The sequence below is a fragment of the Anabrus simplex genome, chromosome X (assembly GCF_040414725.1).
Source record: "Anabrus simplex isolate iqAnaSimp1 chromosome X, ASM4041472v1, whole genome shotgun sequence".
Classification (NCBI taxonomy): Eukaryota; Metazoa; Arthropoda; class Insecta; order Orthoptera; family Tettigoniidae; genus Anabrus; species Anabrus simplex.
In genome coordinates this window covers 33,433,340-33,456,818 of record NC_090279.1, presented here as the reverse complement: position 1 = coordinate 33,456,818, position 23,479 = coordinate 33,433,340, and the positions used below count along the sequence as shown (strand labels likewise).

The window sequence follows — 23,479 nt, the reverse complement described above, 5'->3', positions numbered from 1 at the left end:
TATTTCCACTTATAAAGGGCATCCCTGCATCGTCCATGATTTGTTCTCACCCGATTCAGAGTGGTCCAAATCATACGCGGTAGATGATGTTCACCAGAAAAGATGTTGTGTAAGGAACTGTCTGTGGCAACTTTCCAGCGACTTCTCCATTCTTCTAAAGGGTGAAAATTCCCATCAGCCAATGCGACAGCATGATGCAAAGATGGATGTCGTGACTCCAACCTCGTTACCTTGAGAACAGGAATATCATCCAAAACAGGCAGTTGAGGGTTCATTTCTATCTTCTTGAACTCTCGGATGGTAGCATTTCATTTTTTTTAAACAGGTGGCATTTTACCTGACAGAATTGGGAGCCAATAAAGGGATGTGGACTGGATAGTACCAGATATTAACCGCAAGCTAGCATTCAGTTGAGTATCAATTAGTCTTGTATGTGGGCTATCCAGCCAAACTGGTGCACAGTACTCAGCACACGAGAAAACCAGTCCCAAAGCAGAAGATCAGGAAGTCTTTGCTGATGAACCCCACCTTGAGCCATACAATTCCTGAAGGATAATATTACGTGTTTTGAGCTTTCTGGACAGATTCATAAGATGTTGTTTGTAAGATAGTGTGCGATCAAGTGTAATCCCCAAATATATGGGATAGCTGCTATGCCGAAGTTCTTGGTGACAAAAACGTATGTGAAGTTTAATGCCAGCTTGGCGATTATTCAGGTGAAAACATGACACTTCTGTTTTCTTAGAGTTAGGACACAGTTGCCATTTCTTGAAGTGAAATCAGGTCTCTTTGTAGCACTTCATCTGTCACACTAAGGTCTCGAATTTGAGTAGCTAGTGTTATGATATCAGCATAACAAAATGTTTGCGATGATATTTCTGGGAGATCAGAGATATACAAATTGAACAGTAGGGGAGACAGTACCGATCCTTCAGGTAATCCATTTTTGGGCTTCCTTTCTCTACTCATACTATTTCCCATACACACTCGAAATCGTCTGTCATCGAGCATATTGCTTATAACCTGCACGATGGTCCTACAGGGTACAATTCTGAGAAGCTTGTAAATTAATCCTTCCCTCCAGACTGCGTCAAATGCTGCTGTAAGATCAATGAATACAGCTGAGGTCTTGAGTTGTTTCTGGAAACCTGCTTCCATGTGGAATGTCAGTGAAAGCACTTGATCGCAGCAGCTGCGATTTGGCCTGAATCAGGCTTGATCAACTGTAATACGCTGAAAAATAGTTGCGCTGATTCTGTTGTGGAATAGCCTCTCAAAAAGAAGGGCAACTGGTCTATAACTGCTTGGGTCATTGGCAGGCTTACCTGGTTTCAAGATGGAAATCACTTTCGTTCGTTTGAATTCTGCCGGGAGTTGTCTGTTCTGTAGAAGGTCGGTAAAAAAACCTTAACAGCCAACTTCTTGCATTCTTCCCTAAATGAATGCGAAATTCTGGATGAATGTCGTCAAAATCTGGAGCTGTACTTGGTTTAACGTCATTGAGAGCAGCATTGATATCTTGCACCGTAAGCGGTTGTGAATACCTTGATGTGCGTGATGTTCTTGATTCCAGAGTTTGGAGCTGGCACCGTATGTATTTGGTATGTTTCTTATCTGATGGAGTTTGGGAAGTTAATAATAATGTTATTTGCTTTACGTCCCACTAACTACTGTTTTACGGTTTTCGGAGACGGCGAGGTGCCGGAACTTTGTCCCGCGGGGGTTCATTTACGTGCCAGTAAATCTACCGACACGAGGCTGACGTATTTGAGCACCTTCAAATACCACCGGACTGAGCCAGGATCGAACATGCCAAGTGGGGGACAGACGGCCAGCGCCTCAACCGTCTGAGCCACTCACCCCGGCGGAGTTTGGGAAGTTGTGACGACGTGAGATGCTACTTCATCCGGAGTAACTCCAGGCTGTTCCTTAACCAAATGTGTCCTTCCTCCAAGTTTTCTGCGGTGCCCCCAAGATCTTCTACTGGAATTAGTTAGGTCGATATTCTCCACTGTTTCAATCCACCGTTCTCTCCGGGTAGTATCCATGCTGGAAAGAAGTTCATCAGCTATGTCTTCATCACCAGTATGCAGATATTCGTTATAGAGTGCATCAGTCTCTGCATTCCAACCAGGGGTGTATTCTTTTCTATGGCATACTCTTCTTCTTAGCCTCCATCAAACGCTTGTAATTGTGCTTGGGAGCAAACCACCAAACACATTTATCCAGTTCAGTGGTGAGTGTTGACCAATTTGCTTTTCTGAAGTTCCTCCGAGCATGTGGTATTGACCGTACAACAGGAATTTTGATGCCAATGTCCACTACAATGGGGCCATGTAGACTGTGGGGAAAATGTCTTAACACTTTACGACTGGTATGTAAGGGCTGTCCTGCCTCCTATCAGCTAACAAATCACAAGTCAGGATTGAACTCCCTATTGCATGCAGCTGACTGGAAAGTACCAAGATCTTTTGGGTAAAAAATCAGATGGAGATTATTCATTTCTGTCCATTCTACGAGTTTCTTTCCACATTCATTGTTATTCGAGTACTTCCATAGTTCGTGATGGCTGTTGAAGTCGCCTATATAAACTGCAGGGTGTTGAGCAGTCAGGAGTACGGTACCTGACCACTGTGCGTTTGGGGGTTTATAAATGTTAAAAATAGTAACATGTGCCACTCTCACAGCAACACAATGGATGTCTTCGTCTTCGTTTTGAAAGAGCAGTGAGGCATCTTGGATATTATTACGAACATAAGTAGCTATACCATGTGCACTGTGATATGTTGCACCAAGAGCTGTGAAACCATTAATGAGGCCCCTTTTCGGAAACTCTTCTTTATCGGCTGTATGGATTTCCTGTATACCCACACATCTATATTATTATTCAGGATAACTTTGGATAGGTAGTCACATTTTGCTCTGCTGATGCTATCTACGTTAAGCTCAAAAACATGGATGAAAGGTACGATGTTTCTTGTCTGGTAGCTCTGAGGAGAGCCATTTCCATGAAATACTTCTGCCATTGCTGGAGGATCTTTAAAAAGATAGGTCCAGCAGCCACAGTTATTGCGTTCTTAGCACCACCCGGCGGTCACGTGTAGGGCACTTTGAGGGTAAACCTACGGACGTGAAGCAATAATATACCGCCTATTTATCTACTTTTATGAGATAATAAATTCACTTACTTGAAGAATTCTGAATTTTTTAGGCAACCTGAACAAATTTTAAATTCCACTTGTACCTGTCCATTTTATTAGTTAATACTAATTGTGTAAGTATGTTTGCAATCATAACACTAGAAGCACCTGACTGACAATGAACACTAAAATGAATCAGAAAGTGTGACCACATCACTGGAATGAACATAAATCAATAGCACAATTTTTTATGCTTACAACAATGCACAAGTTTTATTTGAAAACTATGATACCGAAGATGTAGCATAACTGACCTCAAAGTTTCATTTCTACAACACATTATCTGCTTTGGCGTCCACAAATGGAGGAATCTGACTTAACACACAAGAGAACAGAAATGATCAGAAAAAAGGAATCTAACCAAATAATTTCAAAATGACATACTTCGAGTTATCACATTATTGAACTGAGAAATCATTATATTGATTAATGAAACTGATTATGTTAGTTTGAAATATTTATTGTTTACAATGTACATAAAACATAACAATTTCGAATTAGAAGATTTAATTTCTAATCTACAAGTATAGCTTTTTCTGTGTGTCACTGTTGGCATGAACATATAAAAATATTACTCAGAATATCTGGAAGCAATAGTTTCAGATAGCATTTCAGATGATAAGAATGTGATGAACAAATGATGCAGAGAAAGTGAAAGAAAGAACACGTTTTCATGGTTGCTTAAAGGTATTGTAAACAAATACACTTCAAAAATATCAAGCTTTACCAGAGATTCTTTTTGTAGATATATATTGAATAAAACTACGAGTACATGATGTAACATTAAATATGACCTTAAAGTTCCTGAATATTTTTGATAATTTTAACCAATAGGATTTTTAGATATTAGTGTTTAAATGTAACCTTGTAAAGACAGGATTGAACTGATGAACATTGCCACTTTTGGAGATAAACCAACCACTACTGAACACAACTGTGAATAGGTACAACATATTCCATATTGTATAAAACTTGTACTGTACGTACTTTGTTTCTTCTTTGAGGTATGGCAACAGCTTTTCGTCAACTTGTTCGTCTATGAATATTTCCTCCTTAGTATCTTCGGAAGGCTGTCAGTAAGAAATAAGACAAGTAGAATAAAGAAGTAAGGAATAAAAATATATAGGCCTAAAATAGAAACAGCTGAGAAAATAAATTTCATAGTGGCACAAGAAGAGTATAATTAACTTATCCCCCATTTAAAAAATATATAATGGAAAGGAACAATCAAATGAAAATCCCATTAAATGCAAGAGAGGTGTCTACCTTGGTGGTAAATGGTACACAAAAATACATTATTAAGCACTAAATTTTAAAAGGACAGAGAAGAAGACAATTTCCTAAAAACAGTATTCTACAATTTTTGCTATTTTTTTCTATTAAGCACACAGCTCATCCTTAATAAATGTATAGAATTTACAAACTCTTACTCATAATGTTTTCTGTTTTACAAACATAATCAACACACATACCACTTGTACAACTACTTCAAATAATACTATACAAATTCTATTAGGTTAAAATTTACATTGCATTTACTTATTTAATTTTTTGCCCTTTTTGGAACCTAACTTGCACAATGACCTGCTGTGTTTTAACCTGAGTCCTTTCGGCACTGCTTTTTCAAACAATTGATGAGATATAAGAACATGAAAAGGAACACACTGTTGGACAGCAGTAAACACAGTAGCATAGAAAGGGAGGAACATTGCAAATTTGTAAATTTAAAATCACCTACATATTTGTGAATATTCAGCAGAGTATATGTACACATACATGTATGGGTGGAGGTACTTCCATGTATGTGAACATGTACAATTTTAGGAAAATAAATAATAGTAAGCATTATCTCCAAATCATTACCCAATACCATTTCTTGCTTCTGTTTCTCTTTCTGTTGATCCCTAATTCCACAATGACTAGCCATTTTCTTCATCCTCTTATATTCATACTGCCCTGTTCCGATCTTCCTACATATGAGTTGACTTGTCACCTCTTTGTTCATTTCCATGTTCCTATATACTTTCTTTCCAAAAACACTTCACTGTAATATCAAATAATCCCACAGTACTCCTACCACTTTCCCAACAAGTGGACAATGCTTAAATGATAAGCATAGAAATATCCATCATCCCCCATCTGTACATCACATTAAGACCAAAAGCATAAATCAGTTAATGTCCCAATCAATGAATGAATCAATCAATGAATCAATCAAACAACAGCAATTAGGGCTGTTGGTTGTTTATATAGAAAAACATTGTGGAAATATATGAAACACATTATTACAATCACTAAATCATTTTACTATAAGTGAACATTTGCCAAAATTTGTCCCCTTGAATTCAAATTTATCTTCATGTTGTGACCTTTCCTACAGTTAAAGAACATGACTTAAATGTATTCATCAACTAATGTCATTCCAAGCCATCTCTCCAGTGACATCTCAGAATATACTGCTTAATCAAACAACATGTCTCCTTTCTCCAATTCTCCCCAGCTGAAACTTTGCAACATCTCTGTAACACAACTCTTTTTTTAGAAATCAACTGCAAGAAATGGAGATATTTCTGTGGATCATTTCCTGTTCTCTACTCAAGTAATACTGGTGATGGTCTCACACTCTCATTGTGGCTTTGCTGGAGATTTATATGCCCTCTCCTTTACAACTTCTAAATAACCTCATAATCATATTAAGAGATCTGTAAATTTTATTTTCAATATGTTTAAATGATTACCATAATGAAGCTATATCCTTATTATGAATAGCTAGGTACTTACAGAGATCCCCATGAAGAAATTTCACCCATCAATACAATAATAAAACCGGAGAGAACTCTTTCTATATGTGAAACAAAGAAACTGACTTTTCACCATGTTTACAAATATAGCATTGCCCGATGTCCATCTTACAATATTGTCAAGGTCTTCTTCAATTACTCATAATCCTGAAACTTATTTATTACAAAGAGCCTCATCACTTATTTCAGTTCATTATTCATATTGTTTATATATATCAGAGAATAAAGGTCTCATAATAATGCCCTGTGGGACCCAAACCCATAATTGTTACAGGATCAAATAAAGCTTCACCTACTCTAATGCTCTGAGTCCTATTTTGTAGAAATACACCAGACGTGGCCAAATTTTAATGGTGAAAGTTATATTTCTACCTTTATGTAAACTATCGACCTTTATAGCCTAATCCTTGAACTTGTTTGGAGGCAAAGTTTCCACTTGGGATATCCTGGTCCACACTATTGTATGTTTTTCACACAATGGCTACAGTGAGAACCACAATGCAATTTCATTATTCACATAGTTTTGTGTCATTTTTGTTAGTGAGCATGTTCTGTTGTTTATCTTTATTACCTGCATATTGTTGCTGTTTGGAAGTAAATAATGTGACCTATTATTAAGACTGTGCATTCTGTAAATTACATGTATTATTGATACTATTCAGGAGTTCAGTTGATATTTCTTAAGAGTGGTTCTAGAGAACAGTCAAATTTTGAGGTTATGGGGAGACGAAGAGACCTTTCGCCAAGAAAGGCATTGTCAGAGAGCTACTTCTTGAGAAACGTCAATCACAACAAGAAATAGATTCTAGATTGCAAATACCACAGCAATCTGTAAGTAGAATTTTAAAATGTGAAGATAACGGGAAGACAAAATGTGATGATGATATGCTTGTTGTTTAAAGGGGCCTAACATCGAAGGTCATTGGCCCAAGACAAAATGTCAACAACGTGTTGGAAACTGTGTGCAGAAGAAGAAACCAACCCCAAGGAGGAAGCAAAACTGATTAATTTGTCAGTAAACAACCGCAAGGTTACTAGTTTGGATTTACGTAAGAAATTAGAAGAGTATGGGTCATTTGTATTAGCCAGGACTCTGAGGCGAGAGCTGTTTAATGCTGGAATGAAAGCAAGATGACCTCAAGGCAAAGCGAAGTTTACTCCTGCTATGGCTGTAAAGAGGTTCCAGTGTGCCACGACTCTCCAGAATTGGTCATCTGGTGAATGGAAACAGGCAAGTCCATGACAATTACTGTAATTCCTAAATTACCATTCATTATTCCATTATAACCCAATCTAAGTGATGTAACCGTACAGCACAGTAAATGTATGAAATTCTTCTTTTAAACCATACAGCTTATTGCATTTAATGCTAGGCTTATTTGTTTTATTTATTTCAGGTTTGCTTTAGTGACGAATCGGTATTTCCTGTCATAGAAGAGACAAGTCAATATGTCAGAAGATAAGGAGAAGCATTCCATCCACATTGAGTGAAGCATCCAACTTTAGTGATGGTCTGCAGTGTGTTTTGTTGCTATGGCTGTGGACGATTATATATTGTAGAAGGAACTATGAGACGTGAACAGTATAGTATTAAGAACCCGTTTGGTAGCTCAGGTGCAAGAGTAATTCGGCCAAAGTGAATATATTTTTATGCAAGATAAGATTTTTATGCAAGAACAAAGCCTAGAAACAGTCCAGACATGAAACCCATAGAATATCCTTAGAAAATAGCAAAGAAAAGTCCAAAAAAGTATAACGACAGAAATTGGCTTGATTGAGAAGCTCGGTCAGATCTGGTGTCATGATGACGATTTAAAGAGTCAGTGTAAAATACTGTTTGAGGGTATGCCCAGTCTAATCAAGTCGCTCATGAAAGCTAAGGGGGTGCATAAAAAGTACTAATGTCATCAACTTTAAAACTGGTAACATCTTATCTGTTCAATTCTCGAAATTTTAATGTTTAATAATTTGGCCATATCTTTATCTATCCCGAACGCACTAATTTTTTGTCAGTAGTTTCCCGAGATCTACCCTAAGAAAATCCTTGGATATGTCAATCGTGATACATTTGACTTCCTGAATCTAATATATCTGCTATATCATGCTGGAATTCACAAGATGAGCTTCAGTGGAATAATGTTTCCTAAACCTGAACTACCTTCTATCGAGCCAGTTGGTAATTTCTTAAATGTGTATAACATAATCAGAAAGAATGCATTCCAAGAGCTTGCATGCAACACAAGTCAAGACGACTATTGTGTAATTACTAGCCCTAAGTTAGCACATTTTCTCTATATACAGAGTACTAATGTACTAAGCATTCATTCATCTGGTATAGCTGTTTCATACATACTCTAATCAATATCTCAAAGAACTGACTTTCGTATATGCCCAGAAATTTTACCCATCCCAGCAGCATTTCTAGTTTTTAATTTTTGTGTATTACATTCAATGTTCAGTATAGTGGATATTGTAAAGTAATTTCAAAGGATTAGGTGAAATTGTCAACTGCGTCAGGTACTGCAAAAGGACACGATCATACCATTGGTGACATATCCTATGCGTCACGAGTGACGGCTGCGATGCCCACCAACTAATGAAGTATACACATTCTCATGCTGTGTAATTGCTACTTCATACCTTTCTAAATCTGTCAACATTCAACACCGTGCACAGCAACAAGCCGTAGTAACACGGCTGAAAGTAATTCCAGTATCAAGGAAGACAATGTACACTGCCGGCTGGTACTCTCAGTGCTTTTCAATTAGCATTTTGGCAGTGAAAATTGCATGAGTTGTTCCAACAGCCTTAATGAAGATGCATTGTATAGCAATAATGCCGGCGATTTCACCCAGTCAATAATGAAGGCTACTCTAAAAGATCTTCTCATGTACAATTGGGTGCAATTTGGATGGTAATTTGCACATTCTGCTGAATCGTCATTTTGCTCAAAAATAGGCACAAGGATGTTTACAGCCCAATGACTGGGAACAGAGCCAGAGTCAACTCTGGCAGTGAATAAGCTTGTCAGCCAGTTGATAATGAGTTCTTTAAACTGCCTCATCTTCCAACGATACAACAAGCAAAGTCTCTCACTGAGGGACAAAGGAAAAGAGACAACAATCAAGAAAAAGGTTTATCACAATAGTTCTATGAACTTTGACTGTCCTACATCAACACAGATCTATCCGTATTAAGAAACAAAGTACAAATTTATGTGAAGATAAACCGACGTCCAGAATTATCGCATGGAATATTTGGAAGCTAATACTCAGAGAAGTGTACGAAAATACTAGTAAATTGCAGGGTATATGCTGTAAACGGGAATCATGCATCAAAGGTATCTGGGCATAGAGAAATACTCACGGGTCAATTTATCTCCAAAATGAGGAGACTGGGTTGGATCAAACACATTTCAATGACACATGGGTGAAATATCAATTAAGAAATAGTAAATGTAATGATTATCATTATTTTACTGTAAAACCAATTATAGTATTAACATTAACAGCTAAACGATAGCTGGGCATCTCTGAGAAGTTAACTGTTAATAATGTAGAATGACACTGCGTAAGCACTGTACAAGTCTACAGATAATTTCACCTTAAAGTTCTACACAACAATCTATACTGAAAATGCGATTTTCACACCACACACAGGATTTCTGCAAACCAATTTTACTAATTCAACAAGGCATCAATATATCAAAATAATGCACTTTTAATACTTCTGTATAATTAATACAGCAGTATATACTGTGGAAATAAATCTTTCATCTACAACACACTGCACCCGAAAATGGCATAATTGGAGTTAAAATAGAGATTGCCGCAAAAGCTTAATTTAATTCGGTCAATGGGTCATTTATAACAGCTCTGGTGAAGGCCAAGATCTGATAACCTTGGAGAAATTCGCCTTTAAGCTCATAGCTGCATGGTCGTGTGGCGACCCGTCCCTATTTTCTTATTGGTCAGGAGGTTAACATGCGACAGATATGAACAGTTAAAATTTTCAAGCCTAACACCGCCCGGCAAGTTTTCAGAATTCTTCACAAGACCAGTTTTGAACCATGATACTATAAGAAGACGTGAAGAAATGTATGATTGGTTTCCTACTAATCAAACCTTCTAGACTGAGGACTGATAAAATCAGTGTGAAACCGACGCTCAACTTACTCAGATTTTACTCTACTGTTTTCATACTGCTCTACTTTAAAGCACAACTTCACTTCGCTTTCCCACTATAATTCGACAAGATATTCAATGCCAAACGTCGTTTATTAGCCGCAATGTCTTACAAAGGGAACACATTATTTCGTCTTCTGCGCGACATAACCACTACAATATTAATTCCAGAACACGTGTGGTGTGCAAATTATCTGAACCCGCAAGTTACCTGTCGACTGACATTTAAATAGGCATGGTTGGAACACATATTAATGTGCCATTTTAGTTTCAGTATGTGTCAGTATGTGTATATGTGTGTGAGTGGAAGCCTACTGTTACAAGAAGCCTGCAAGACAATGAACAAGGGGAATCATCATGCTGCTTGCAAGAGGAATCTCTACTTTCATCATGGTGCACCTTGCAAGGGATATTACTTCCGGAATGTGCCACTAAAAGGGGAGATCCCACGACACCCTAAAGGGTGCTAAAGGGACCAATCGTGAGACGTTGCCAGCCACGACTTAATCAACTTCCATCATAAAAGGTAGAGAACCTTTTTAATATTAATTTCCTTTTCAGAAAGACTTCATTCTTGAAATAATATCTTCTATTATTTTGTGTTGTTACAGATTCTTACCGCTTCTCATCTGCTTATTGGTGTTGGTAAATTTTGTGAATGATTGAAATACACTCATGTCCATAAAATCCAGAGCACCTTGAAAGACTAGGAATAGGAAGTTCATATTCACAGGACATATGCATTAGTATGTTCTGAAGAAACGATTAGCATTTGAAACATGCCGATCCTCAGGTTCAAGGTCCACATCGATATCCCTGCGCACAACCACGGACTCGTAAATTGTGCCTGCGGCTCTCGTTGTCACTATAAACCAAAGGTAATGGATCAGCGTGACTTGAGCAGACGTGCCTGATGCCTCGCAGACGTATGCAAGAAAAGTATTGTCAAGTTAGTGAGTTTGAAAGAAGGCGAATTATTGGCATGAGAGAACGTGATACATCTATCTGGTAAACTGCAGCTTGTGTGCGAAGTGTGTCGGCAGTGCAGCGGTTGTGTACAGAACGTTCATAGAAGGCCGTAGATCACAACGAGATGGGTCCGGTCACACCAACCAGAGAAGATCGACACCTCATCCGGATGGCATTGCAGCACAGATTTGCGTCTTCCTCGGCTCTGGCGCAACAGTGGAATAGTGGAACACATCGTTCACTACCAGGAGTGACAATCCGTCCCCGTTGATTACGATATGGGTTACCAGCGCGTCTTCCACTTCTCCGCCTAACTTTGACCAATGTGCATAAACATGCTAGACTGCAATGATGTATGAAACGACGTCACTGGGGACAGGAATGGCAGCAGATAGTGTTTTCGGACGAATCCAGGTCCTTTCTGTTTGAAAATGATGGCCGCATTTTGGGTCGCCGCAGACAGGGGGAGAGGCATCACACTGACTGCTTTCACACAAGACATACAGCGCCAACTAAAGGCGTTATGGTGTGGGGTGCTATTGGGTACAACCACAAATCAGAGTTGGTGTGTGTCCAGGTCAATGTTACCAGTTTGACCTACGTGAATGACATCCTGCGAATTTAGCCACACCCTTTCTGCACAACACCCGAGACGCCTTATTTCAGCAGGTCAATGCGCGACCACATGTCGCTGCATGAACACGTGCTTTCTTGTTGTCACAGAATGTCAGACGGTTGCCCTGGCCCACCTGATCATCGGACTTGGCGCTAATTGAAAATGTGTGAGATATGGTGAAAGGACGGGTGTGGAGCTCTGACCCAATGCCAACCAACAAAGATGAACTGTGGAGCCAGGTGAATGCAGCATGGATGACTATAATCCAGGACCCCATCTGTGCCTTATACGTGTTGATGCCATCACACATGGAATAAGTTATCAGCGCCCCTGGAGGACTCAGCGCCTACTAGGCAACGGGGCACATGCCGAATCTGGGGTACTGAAATGCTAATCGTTTCTGCAGAAAATACTAATGAACATGTCCTGTGAATATGAACTTCCTACCTCCAGTCTTTCAAGGTATTCTGTTGTTTATGAAGATGAGTGTACTTCTAAGAGTTGAAATGTGTTGATATTGTAATAGTTCTATTATTTGAATTTCATTAACAACGTAGTGCACTAACAATTAAGTGTTAAAAATCACAGATCAATTTGTTTAACTTAGAACCTAAAACACTAACAGGGATGGATACGGTGCATTCCTTTGTGAATTTTTTACATAATATTACACCTCATCTTGCATAATTTCATCAATGAAGTATAAATTGTCACCCAAATGTTACTTATGTACATTAGGAACTAAACTTATGATATAAAGGTAAGTTATGTTAAAAGTATTGAACGTGGATGTAAATGAATGAGTGTTAATAATAGGCTTTAATAACATACGATGCTCTATTTAAGAAGGCGGTTAGTGCTCAATTGAAATAGCCTAGCCTTCTTAAGTGACAGAAAGGAATGATAGCTCATATTTATGAACTGTGAGGAAGTAGCAACCAATATTGCATTATGGAGAGTATATTATTGAGCATATGAAGCGAAGAGCACAGTTCAAGGTAATAAATCACTCTCTGTGCTCACTCAACAACACCAAGCTTGTCTAATTAAGGAAACGTATCTAATTAATGCAAATATTAAACCATTATTAGGCTATCTTCTATAATGTGGGAAGATAGATTGATAAATCATCTTAATGTGCTAAAGTGATCATTCTTCTAGTTATTCGATCATGATTCTTATAGCGAGAGAGACGTAAGTTCTCGAATGTTCAATAAATGATGAAGAACACACGTAATGTAATAATCATGCCTAACTAAAATGATTAACTTCGCATGACCTAACTTTTGGAGGGTGGGTGTATTTGAAAAGTAGAGCTTAGCCAAGAATGCAAACTTAACCTAACATGCATGCATTCGACTCGAGGCCTAACATCACAGGCCATGGACTCAACCCTAGGCTTAACCTTACAAGGTCATTAGCTTTACAGACTCAAGTTTGATGTCCAAGAGTGCTGGCTTAAGCTATCAAGCACGGATTTGCTGCCCGGCTTAACCTTACAAGGGCGTTACAGACTCGAGTTTGACATTCAACCCCAGGCTTAACGTAACTAGACAAGATGAGATATGGTGCATGGGCTTTAGGAGCTGAGCTTCGTAGTGCATGGCGGCCATTCACATTATTTTAATAAGACAAGACAGATGGTGTAAAGCTTAATACATGTGCTTTATTCATGGGGGCATAACGCGGAAAGGTGACATCAGGTCATGGAGCTGAGTGACTGCAAAAGGCCAAAAGGGCAACAAACTAAAGGGCAAAAGGGAATGAGGTATGGATTAGGGCTCAGATATGAATGTGGAACAAGATGATGGTATGGGACTGTGGAGATGGTGAAAGGTTTAACACATGTGCACTATTCATAGGGACATACCTCTATAAAGCTATTTCAAGGTCCTCAAGCTGAGCGGCTGCAGAGTCACAGATGTTGTTGCGTAATGTACTGCTGGTTTTTAGTGTTTGGAACTCTAAAAGTTTATTGTAACAATTCGAGCTCAGAAATTTGAATTTTAGAATTATTCTAGAATTCTTTTTTTTTTGCTAGTTGTTTTACGTCGCACCGACACAGATAGGTCTTATGGCGACGATGGGACAGGAAAGAGCTAGGAGTGGGAAGGAAGTGGCCGTGGCCTTTATTAAGGTACAGCCCCAGCATTTGCCTGGTGTGAAAATGGGAAACCACGGAAAACCATTTTCTAGAATTCTAGAAATATAATACTGTTGATATCACTTAAGAGATTAAAACTTAAGCGTTCAGAACATCAAAAAAATGTTCACTACATGTGACTGGGACTGCTGAGTATCATGCTAAGTAAATGACTGCACGCTGAAAGTTTCTATTTAATTCTAAACACCTAACATTTGAGCTGCGTGAAATTAAAAAATTCCCCACACCGACTGGAAATCTAACTCAGCAATCTTTCCGTTGGACTGCTGTCTACCATAGTAACTAAATTATTGTGTGTCAAGTTCTGAAACACCCAACTTTTGAGCTACAAGAAATGAAAATTTCACCGACCCGACTAGGATTTGAACCCGGGACTCATTTACTTGGGAAACAAACAACCATGCTAACGAAATGACTGTACATTAACAGCTTATGTGTTTCACTGAAGCACCTAGTTTAGCGTTACAAGATTCAAAGGAAAAATCACTAGCAATACTAGGATTTGAACATGGAGCATGCTTTGACCCAAAGCTGAAGTGCTATTCAAATATCTAACTCCAAAAATTCAAACTTCTAATTCTGAGCAAAGAAAACAATCGCTGATTTGGGTTCTCAAACCTGGAGCTAACTTCGATTCAGAACTGAAGGTCTTAAGTTCATAAGAAGAAAAAATGTTGAAAGACCTCAACCTGACCCGGAGTCGATGACAAGCTTTTCTTTCACTGAAGATTAAGTGTGAACGATTCGCACAAACTATGTTAACTGAATGTGGAAAGAGAATGCAACAAATTTTGTATTAAGTAAGGTCGTGACACATGTGCGTCTCAGCAAAAATGAAATTGATTGTAGGAATATTCTGATCAGACTTGGAAATATTTGCTGTGACATGAAATACAAAGTTCATTGTTTTTGCAATTAGCCTAGCATGCACATCTTAGAAAAAGAACATTGGCGGTACGAGCAAGTTGACCAGACTTGGAAGTAACTTAATTGCTAAGATAGGGAATACAAAGTTTATTGTTCGCGCATCGAACTGTGGGCTGCAGATTTGAAACCTGGAGATGTGTAATTTCCTGCTGAAATGTTTACATCACATGGTACCTAACATTAGAGCAGGGTGCAATTAAAAAATCCCCAGGCCACCTGGTAATCAAATTCAGCAAACTTTCCCTTGGACTGTTGACTATCATAATAGCTAAAGGATTCAATACACACAACCATCGAGCTAAACTAAATTAAAAATCACCGACCAGACTACGAATCGAACCAGTGGCTTCTTTACATTGGCAAGAAACAAGAATGCTAACTAAAGGACTGTACATTAAAAGCTTGTTTGTTTAATTGAAACACATCAAATTCGAGTTCCTTTCACGGGGGTGGGGGGCGCAATAATAATATTATCTTTACGTCTTACTAACTACACTCGAAAGTTTGAAAAGTTTGCAATAATAATTTTGAAGAACAAAACTGCTTTCATGCTGAATAGTCAACGTTCACGCACAATAAGAAACATAAGCCCAGCACTTTAACCTCTTCAGCTACTCAGCTCCGCAATGAATTTCCTAAGTGCAGAAATTTCAACCCCCGCTTTGAACAATTTTTCAAGATGCCAATGTGCCAAAATTTAGTCCTGCAAGCTTTCCTTCATGTGCCAGTAAATCTAACGAAACAAGGCAGACGTATTTGAACACTTTCAAATACCATTGGGCTATGCTGGAATAAAACCTGCCAAGTTGGGGTTAGAAGGCTAGCACCTTAACAGTTTGAGCTACTCAGCTCTGCTATTCAATTATTAAGTACCATAAAAAACACACAATAATAATGATGATGATAATAATAATAATAATAATTTGGAGAATCCAACCCACAAAGAAATGTTACAGTTTTCGTGTTTTTATTGTTGGCGAAAAATATTACAAAATGAGGATCGGGATAAGGTTAACTATGTAGGGAACCACAGCTGAGTACTCTCTAACACTATTGATGAATGATATAAGGAGAAGAAGAAGAAGAGGAGGAGGAAAGGCCAGGATGAGGTGAAGAAGGTGAATAAGAAGAAATCTGTCGTTCTACAAGCTCGTTTCATAGAGATATTTTTAGCACATACTTTTAAATCTTCCTCGGTTTGATATCCCTCTGACCTCCTGCAGAAGGAATTTCCATTCACGGCTGGCCACAACAGTGAAGGAATTATTGTAGGTAAATGATTTTTGCTTAGGAATAGCGAGCAATGTCGAGCTCAGCGCTCTGGTGTCTTTATCATGGTGTTCAGAAAGGCTATGAAATTGTTCATACAAGTAAGATGGGGATTGTAAGGTTAGGATTTGATGCAATGAAGTTAGGGTATGCAGCTTGCGTATGTCTTCAAGGCGTAGCCATCCGAGGTCGACATAAGACTGGGTAAAATGATCTGAAAATTTCAGATTAAATATAAATCTTACACAGGCATTCTGTGCACATCGTAGTTTATCCCGAAGCTCGGTTTTCATGCCTTTGTAAACTACGTCACAATAATCGAATATTGGAAGAACGAGGGTTTCAACTAGTTTCTTCCTTAAACTGAATGGGGAAAGTAAATTTGAAATTGTTCAATAGGTGCAGCATCGCGAAAAATCGTCTACTCACAGATATTGTCTGGTCCGTCCACGAGAAGTGCTGTTCAATGACCATTCCGAGACTTTTTAGAGTAAAGCTTGCTTTTGAAGTCATACCTGAGGAGTGGACATGCAGTAATTAGTGGAAATAAGTCTTGAGTGGGCAATTGCTATGGTTTGGGATGTTTTGAGTTTAAAATAAGTCCATGCTGGGAAGATCATTAGCTTATGGCTTCTAGTGTGCCGTATTCATGTGTGACATATGCTACAGCGCAAACAAAACCAACTAGCACGAGGTCCGGAAACATGGCGCCGGAGCAGTTTAGACGAGGACTGGTTTATAAATGTCGAATACGCAATGAAGTGATTGTGAAGAAAGGACTTTACTTTCATCTCTAAGCGGAGAAAACGTGCATATATGTGTAAATATTGTGAGAATTAAATCAAATGTAAAATGTATAATGTATGAAAACAAGACGAAACCAAAGATTGAACACATAGGGTAATGTTACGGAGTATAAAATATCGATATTTATTAATAAGAACGGTAGCGACATCTAGGTGTCAGTTGATGTAAGTAAACACCTAAGATAGAGTTCCATATCTAGTATCTAATTTTGTTATTCTATGACTTGTGTAAAACGTTAAAAGTATTCTTGTTCATTGTTAATGTCCATGTGATGGTAGTATGGAAATTATACGTAAAAATTAGAAATTGTATGCAAAAGGAAGTTATTAGGGGATATGTATATGCAGTTAAGCGAATGCACCTGGCCTAAAATAACGGTGATATGCTTATGATTGTATAAAGGCCAAACCATTACAGAAGAAGCAATACGATATATAATACAGATTGTCCGTATCGTAAATAACTTCATATAATCAGAAGTGTATGCGTAATTGATTTACTAGTGGCTCTGTGTGTTGTCAAAGAACTAATATTAACCTTTTTCAGGTGTAATCTGCATGAGTCTAGAATGATGTTGTCAGAAATGTATTCAAGAAGTACCAATTCACAAGAGAATATGGAGTGCTAAATCATGTACGAGTAGGTCCAGCTGAGATGATGGAGTGGTTACCGGGATGGATAACGTAAGCCAGTGATTCATATTACCCTGGCCATTCAAGTCAGTAACTGCTTTCCATTATAATGATGTCTTTTTACTGTGTGCAATTTATTTGATGCAACATGCATCTGTATTTTATTTTAGTTACTAGTTTCTTTAATGTAGGTAGTAATATATATGTAGTACATGTTCTGAAGTAGTTCGCCAAAGCGTAATAGTAATTACACCTCGAGCGGCGTGATATTATGTTATTTGGTATATAGGAATTCTCATATGCGTTTGGCGACTCGGCATTCGAAATGATACGATACCATGCGAGTGAATGAATGGTTATGTTAGTGGATGACTTCGACATCGCTTATATTATGTTGTAGTGCCGTGATTACTGGAAGACACGAGCCTATGTATACATATGTAACAACATTAACATAGAATCAGCATATTTATCGCGAAGCTAACCTTGGTAATGCAGGTAAGTGACACAAATGTAGTAATGTTGTGAGTAATGACACTAGTGTGAATCAACGTGAGATAATAATAATGACAATGATGATGGTGTGAGTGTCAAATATATTAAGTACCTGCGATGATGGTGGTCATTGTGTTGATGAATAATTCAAGTGTATTAAGTGCTTGTGGTGGTAATAGTTATTATGATGATGAATAATAAAACATGGGGATGATATCGTGATATACCACTGATGTGTGGGTTAGCTTACATAAAATTTAGTGGTTGAAATAATGAAAAGTGCTGTGCTGTGTGGATTATTTAATAAGATGGAAGGTGACAATGAAGATTTATCTTGATGTCGCTACATAGAACGTATTATTTAATTGCGTTATGCCAGTGTGAAGTTAGATAAAGCAAAAGGAGGTGTAACACTCGTATATAAGCTAATGCTAAAATTGTAATGCCCTGGTATAAGATGTTGTTAAGGTTATAATACTCTTACATGATTGAATGCTGGGATCGTAATGTTGATATGTAAGTGTAGGCTAAGATGGTAAGGCAGATAATTATTAATTGCGATGAGATGTCGGTCACAATTGTCCTATCGATTATCGTTACGTTTCGGATGTCATATTCAAAATTTATGTCAATCATTAGGGTTTTTAGTCAGTATGACGGCGACGTGTTTGAGGCGTGCATAAGGCTTACCACGCGTACGGCTTCGAGGATATATGACTTGATATTAATAAGTTAGATGTTTACTTCATGGACATGGTAGTTTAGTAGATGTAGTAGAGATGTCGTATGTGGTTTTATTAACATTTGAGTGTATATATTCTTGTCCTTATGTATATTATCTTTGATTATTTATTTTATGCATTAGCATTAGGGTAACATGATCCTCGAAGGTATGCGCGAGGATGGACGTGTAATTATTGTCGCGTTGAGGTGAACCTCATCAGGACGTACGAGTTAGTTAAGGTGGTGATGATTATTTATTTTAATTAGGTTAGGCATCACATATAAAAAGACATTATTATCAGCTGAATTTGATATGAACGAGATTCTCCTATTGAAAATCAGACATCAAATCAAAACTGAAGGAATAAGAATACCTAGAACTTGTGGAGTAAAAGAAAGAACACGGTCATAATGGTAATTTTCCAGGTTTAGGCATGTTATTGAATAAATACAAATTTAGGTTTGGAATTTCAAATAGCTATTATAAAATGAGGAATGATCAATTTGAAATCACTGCATTATGTTGAATCGGGTATAAATTAATTAAATTACGACAGCCGTTTTATGTCATTACCAATTTGTTTTTCGGTAATATTTGAAATCTGGGTTATACTTTGGTTTCGTCTTAACTAGTAGGATCATTTATATTAATAAATATAATTCGATCCAGAATATCTCCATCTTTTCATTATAAAATAGATATACATGGCCTTACTTATGAAATTCATTCAAATTCCAAGATCATATTTGGTATAATCAATTTTAATTCAAGACAAGGTCTCGATTGTTACAAGCATGTCATAAATTATGAAAACAGGTGATGCAAACATAACGGCGATTGCCTTAGAAACTTTAATATAGAAATTTGATAATAAGCCGCCCGATAGGATTCCGAATCCAATTTTCCACCGTTGACGCGATTTCTATTCACCGGAACATATTAGCTAGCTGAGGCACATACAAAGTCCTGTGATCCTATGAAACAGCCCCACAACAATAAAAGAACCCGTCAAGACCCTGGGTGTAGAGTGCTCCCAATGCTAACCTATGGGGCAATGCCACGAGGAAGGCGTACTAGATCATGCTCATTTCCTTGATTGCTTCCGAAACGTCTGTCGGTTTTGCATGGATATACAATTGTACGTTGCCAGCAAAAATGTGACATTTACAATGAGTCAGCTGTTTAGCTAAGTCATTGATATAGACAGAAAGTGGCAAGGGAGCTAGGGTTGACCCTTGTGTTACACCTGTTTTTACATATTGTCACGAAGAAAAGGTACCCTGATTGACGACACTTTGGTGACGTTCGCGTAAATAGGCTCCCATCCATTTCAGAGTACTGTAGGAGAACCCTAGGCGATAAAGTTTGGATAGGAGCAACTCATGGTCTACAGAGTCAAATGCTTTGCTGAAGTGCAACAATACTAGAATTGTCAGCTTTTGCTCATCAGTAGCCTCATCACTCACGCTTAGTAAGGTAGTACATGTACTGTGATTTCGTCGGAAAGCTGACTAGTGTGGGTCTAGTATGTCGTGGTCGTTGAGATAGTTCGTGATTTGATTATGCACAATGTGTTCGAGTCCTTTGGCTGTTATAGACAGTATATTAATAGGTCTGTAGTCACTGTTTAGTCTAGGAGATTTTGTTTTTTGTAAAGGATGTACCAGGGTCATTTTACAGACAGTTGGAAATACACAGTTTTGAAGGAAGAAGTTGTATATGAATGTCAATACTGGAATAATGGTGTCGATAATTTTCTTTATCATTATAATGCATATGTTGTCCACCCCTGTGGATTTAGTTTTAATTTGCACGAAAAGCGCTTTCACTTGCAGAGGTGAGACATAACTACAATAAAATTTGTCTCTGCCTATGCGTAGTGGGCTGTAATTTGCACTCAAAAGATTTTCTTTTGCTTCTTCGTTTAACTGAACATGGGAAGACATTAAGTGATTATTGAATTCATCAACAGAAAACTCCAAATCGTCTACCTTGTTCGGTTTATTTAGTCCGAATTGTCGGATTAACTTCCATAAGGTACCGGGTCTTACGCGAGGTTTTATAAGGTCATGGGCGTACGATAGTCGAGCGTTTCTTACTGTATCAGCCGTTTTAATACATAGTCATTTGTAATAAAGTTTTCCTCTGTCGGGTAATGTTTATATTTCCTATGAGCTGCATTCCGCTTGGCCATCATTACTTCTAATATATTTTATCCACGGAGGAGTCTTTTAAAGATGCGTGCTGTTCATAGAGGGGCGTGTTTGTCAAAAATGTGAAATATCATGTTATTGAAAGGGTTGACCATGTTGTCAATGTTAGTTGTATGAGTTATCTCCTGCCACAGCATCGAAATAGCGTCTTTCAATAATTTTTCGATGTCAATATGGCTATAGTCTCTGTACGTCACATATTTAGGTTTATGTTTGGGGTATTGCAGTGCGTAAGACATAAAGATAATGTCATGGGCTGACAGTCCGGGAGGAGATAACTGGCCATGATGTAATACTCTGTCAGGGTTGTTCGTTACTATTACGTTCAGTAGTGTGTGAAGTTTTAGTGTGGTGAGTGGGAGAAAGTAGGAGCATCGCCATACTGCATGCCAGAAACATGTTCAATAGATGGGTGGTTTTGGAAGGATCTGAATCTAGAAGGTTTGCATTGAAGTCTCCCGTCATTATAACATGTTTGTACATAGGTTCTGTTAAGATCTGTCTCTAAGTCATTCAAACGGTGAGCTTTAGGTGGCTTGTATACAGCACCTACTAAGCATTTCACAGTAGAGACCTGTATCTCTATGAACATGTACTCAGGTTTTCGCTCATACGGTTGAGGAGACTGACAGATAATTTGAGGTATCAAGCACGAAAAGACAAAGCACAGACCCCACCTCTCCCTTTGCCAAGTCTCTCATTCCTCAGAAGGCAGTAGCCAGGTAATTCCAGATTCTTAGCCTGCTGTTTGACTTTGAACCAACTTTCACTGCATAAGATTATATCAAAGGACAGTAGTATGAAAATCGCTTTTAGTTCATGTATACGAGCTTGAGAAACTAAACTCTTTGCATTAAGGTGACATGTGAAGTGCGCTTTTATGTCTATTTAGGGCTGACTGGAGAATGTGTGTTGCAGCTTCAAGGAGTGGGGATTGGGTCAATGGACTAGCAGGTAGACAGGTTGAAGGGATGGATTGGGAAGGGGAAGTGTGACAAGGGAAAGTATTGCTATGGTCATAGGAAATACGGCTGTGGTATGCATTGCCAATTAGTAAAATAAAATTAACTAGAACACAGCATGCGACTATATCCTATGAATGGTCAGCAATTAACATATTTTACATAGTGAAATTGTCCGTAGTAGCAATAATATTAATAATAATAATAATAATAATAATAATAATAATAATAATGTGCAACAGCAGATTAGGCATACAGAATACACAAGTAGGAGCTTATTGTACGTTGTGTTGGTGTGAGATCTATGTGGACGTAATATGGTGGCCTACCTTAAGTTAGAACCAGTTAGGAAAATTAATAAAAAGGGTAAGTAGATGGACAGGTGGTAGGATCAGAAGGGAGATAAGCAAATAGATATTTAGATAAATAGATAAATAAATACAGTAAATGGACAGATAAGTAGAGAGCTAGATACTGCCCCCTTCATGCCGGGCTCAGCTCGCCGGAGAGCGAGGGTCTCAGTCGTGGACCGTTCGCTATCGGCTGCGCAGAAAATTTTAAAGGCAGGGATAGATAAAGGACTAGCGACAAATGTAAGGAGACTAAATTAGGTTTTCACATTTATTAAACTAACACTCTTTTAAAGAAAACAAGTAAATTAACAAAATCTGGGTTGAATTCTTGAATAACATCTTCTCCTCGTGCTTTCATTCGTGAGGGATCTCGCTCAAATAAATTTTCAATGATTGTTCTTTTCTGCAATAATAAATATAAAAATCATTAACTTACTGAAAAATTGACTGAAAACAAAATAATATCTGATATCCTTCTCCTATGATAATTAAAATTAAAATCTTCCCTCTGGGTTTTAATTATTTTCCAAGAAAATGATTATTTTCTTCTCCTTATTTAAATTATTAAAAATTATTTAATTCATTCATTTATGATTAGCAAGTCTTCCCTAGACTTTCCTTTCCACAATTATATCATTTATATAATTATTGACTGAATAAAATTCTTTTAATAAATTTTACTTGAACATCTATCATTCTAACTTTGGCTCAATTTTATGCAGAAAGTGACTGTACAATATCTAACAATTAAATCTCGTGACATCAGTCCACGGACGTTGCCTTCTCTTATCCACTTTGAGTTAGTAAATTAGGCCCTAATCTATCTTAAATTACGATAAAATCTTCTAAAGATTCAAAATTGATCCAATTACGGACACGCGAAATAATACAAGTCGGTCAAAACTTTGACGCACATAATGAAAATTACCTTCACAAAATCGTACATGAAATATTAAAAAAAAACACAGATTAGGATCAAATCTCACATCACACATTCACACAGGGTTACACGGCATTATTATAACATTATTTACACGAACACTAACCCATTATTATTAATTTTAGGATTTTACTGTGAATTAGGGAAATCATTCTCTAGATGACACTATCACACACATCCCAGGTATCAATTCAGAATGTGATAGAATTAAGGTTATCACTTA

At 37.7% G+C, this 23,479-nt stretch overlaps 1 protein-coding gene across 1 annotated transcript in view; it reads right to left on the bottom strand.

Annotated features, from left to right (window-relative positions):
* Positions 1–3,818: 3,818 nt before the first annotated feature.
* LOC137503213 (uncharacterized) overlaps positions 3,819–23,479 on the bottom strand; it is a 46,347-nt gene continuing 26,686 nt past the window's right edge. Inside the window, exon 4 of the mRNA XM_068230734.1 lies at positions 3,819–4,270. Within this exon, the coding sequence (XP_068086835.1) occupies positions 4,040–4,270 (231 nt within the window). The 3' untranslated portion in view covers positions 3,819–4,039. The remainder of the gene's footprint in view (positions 4,271–23,479) is intronic.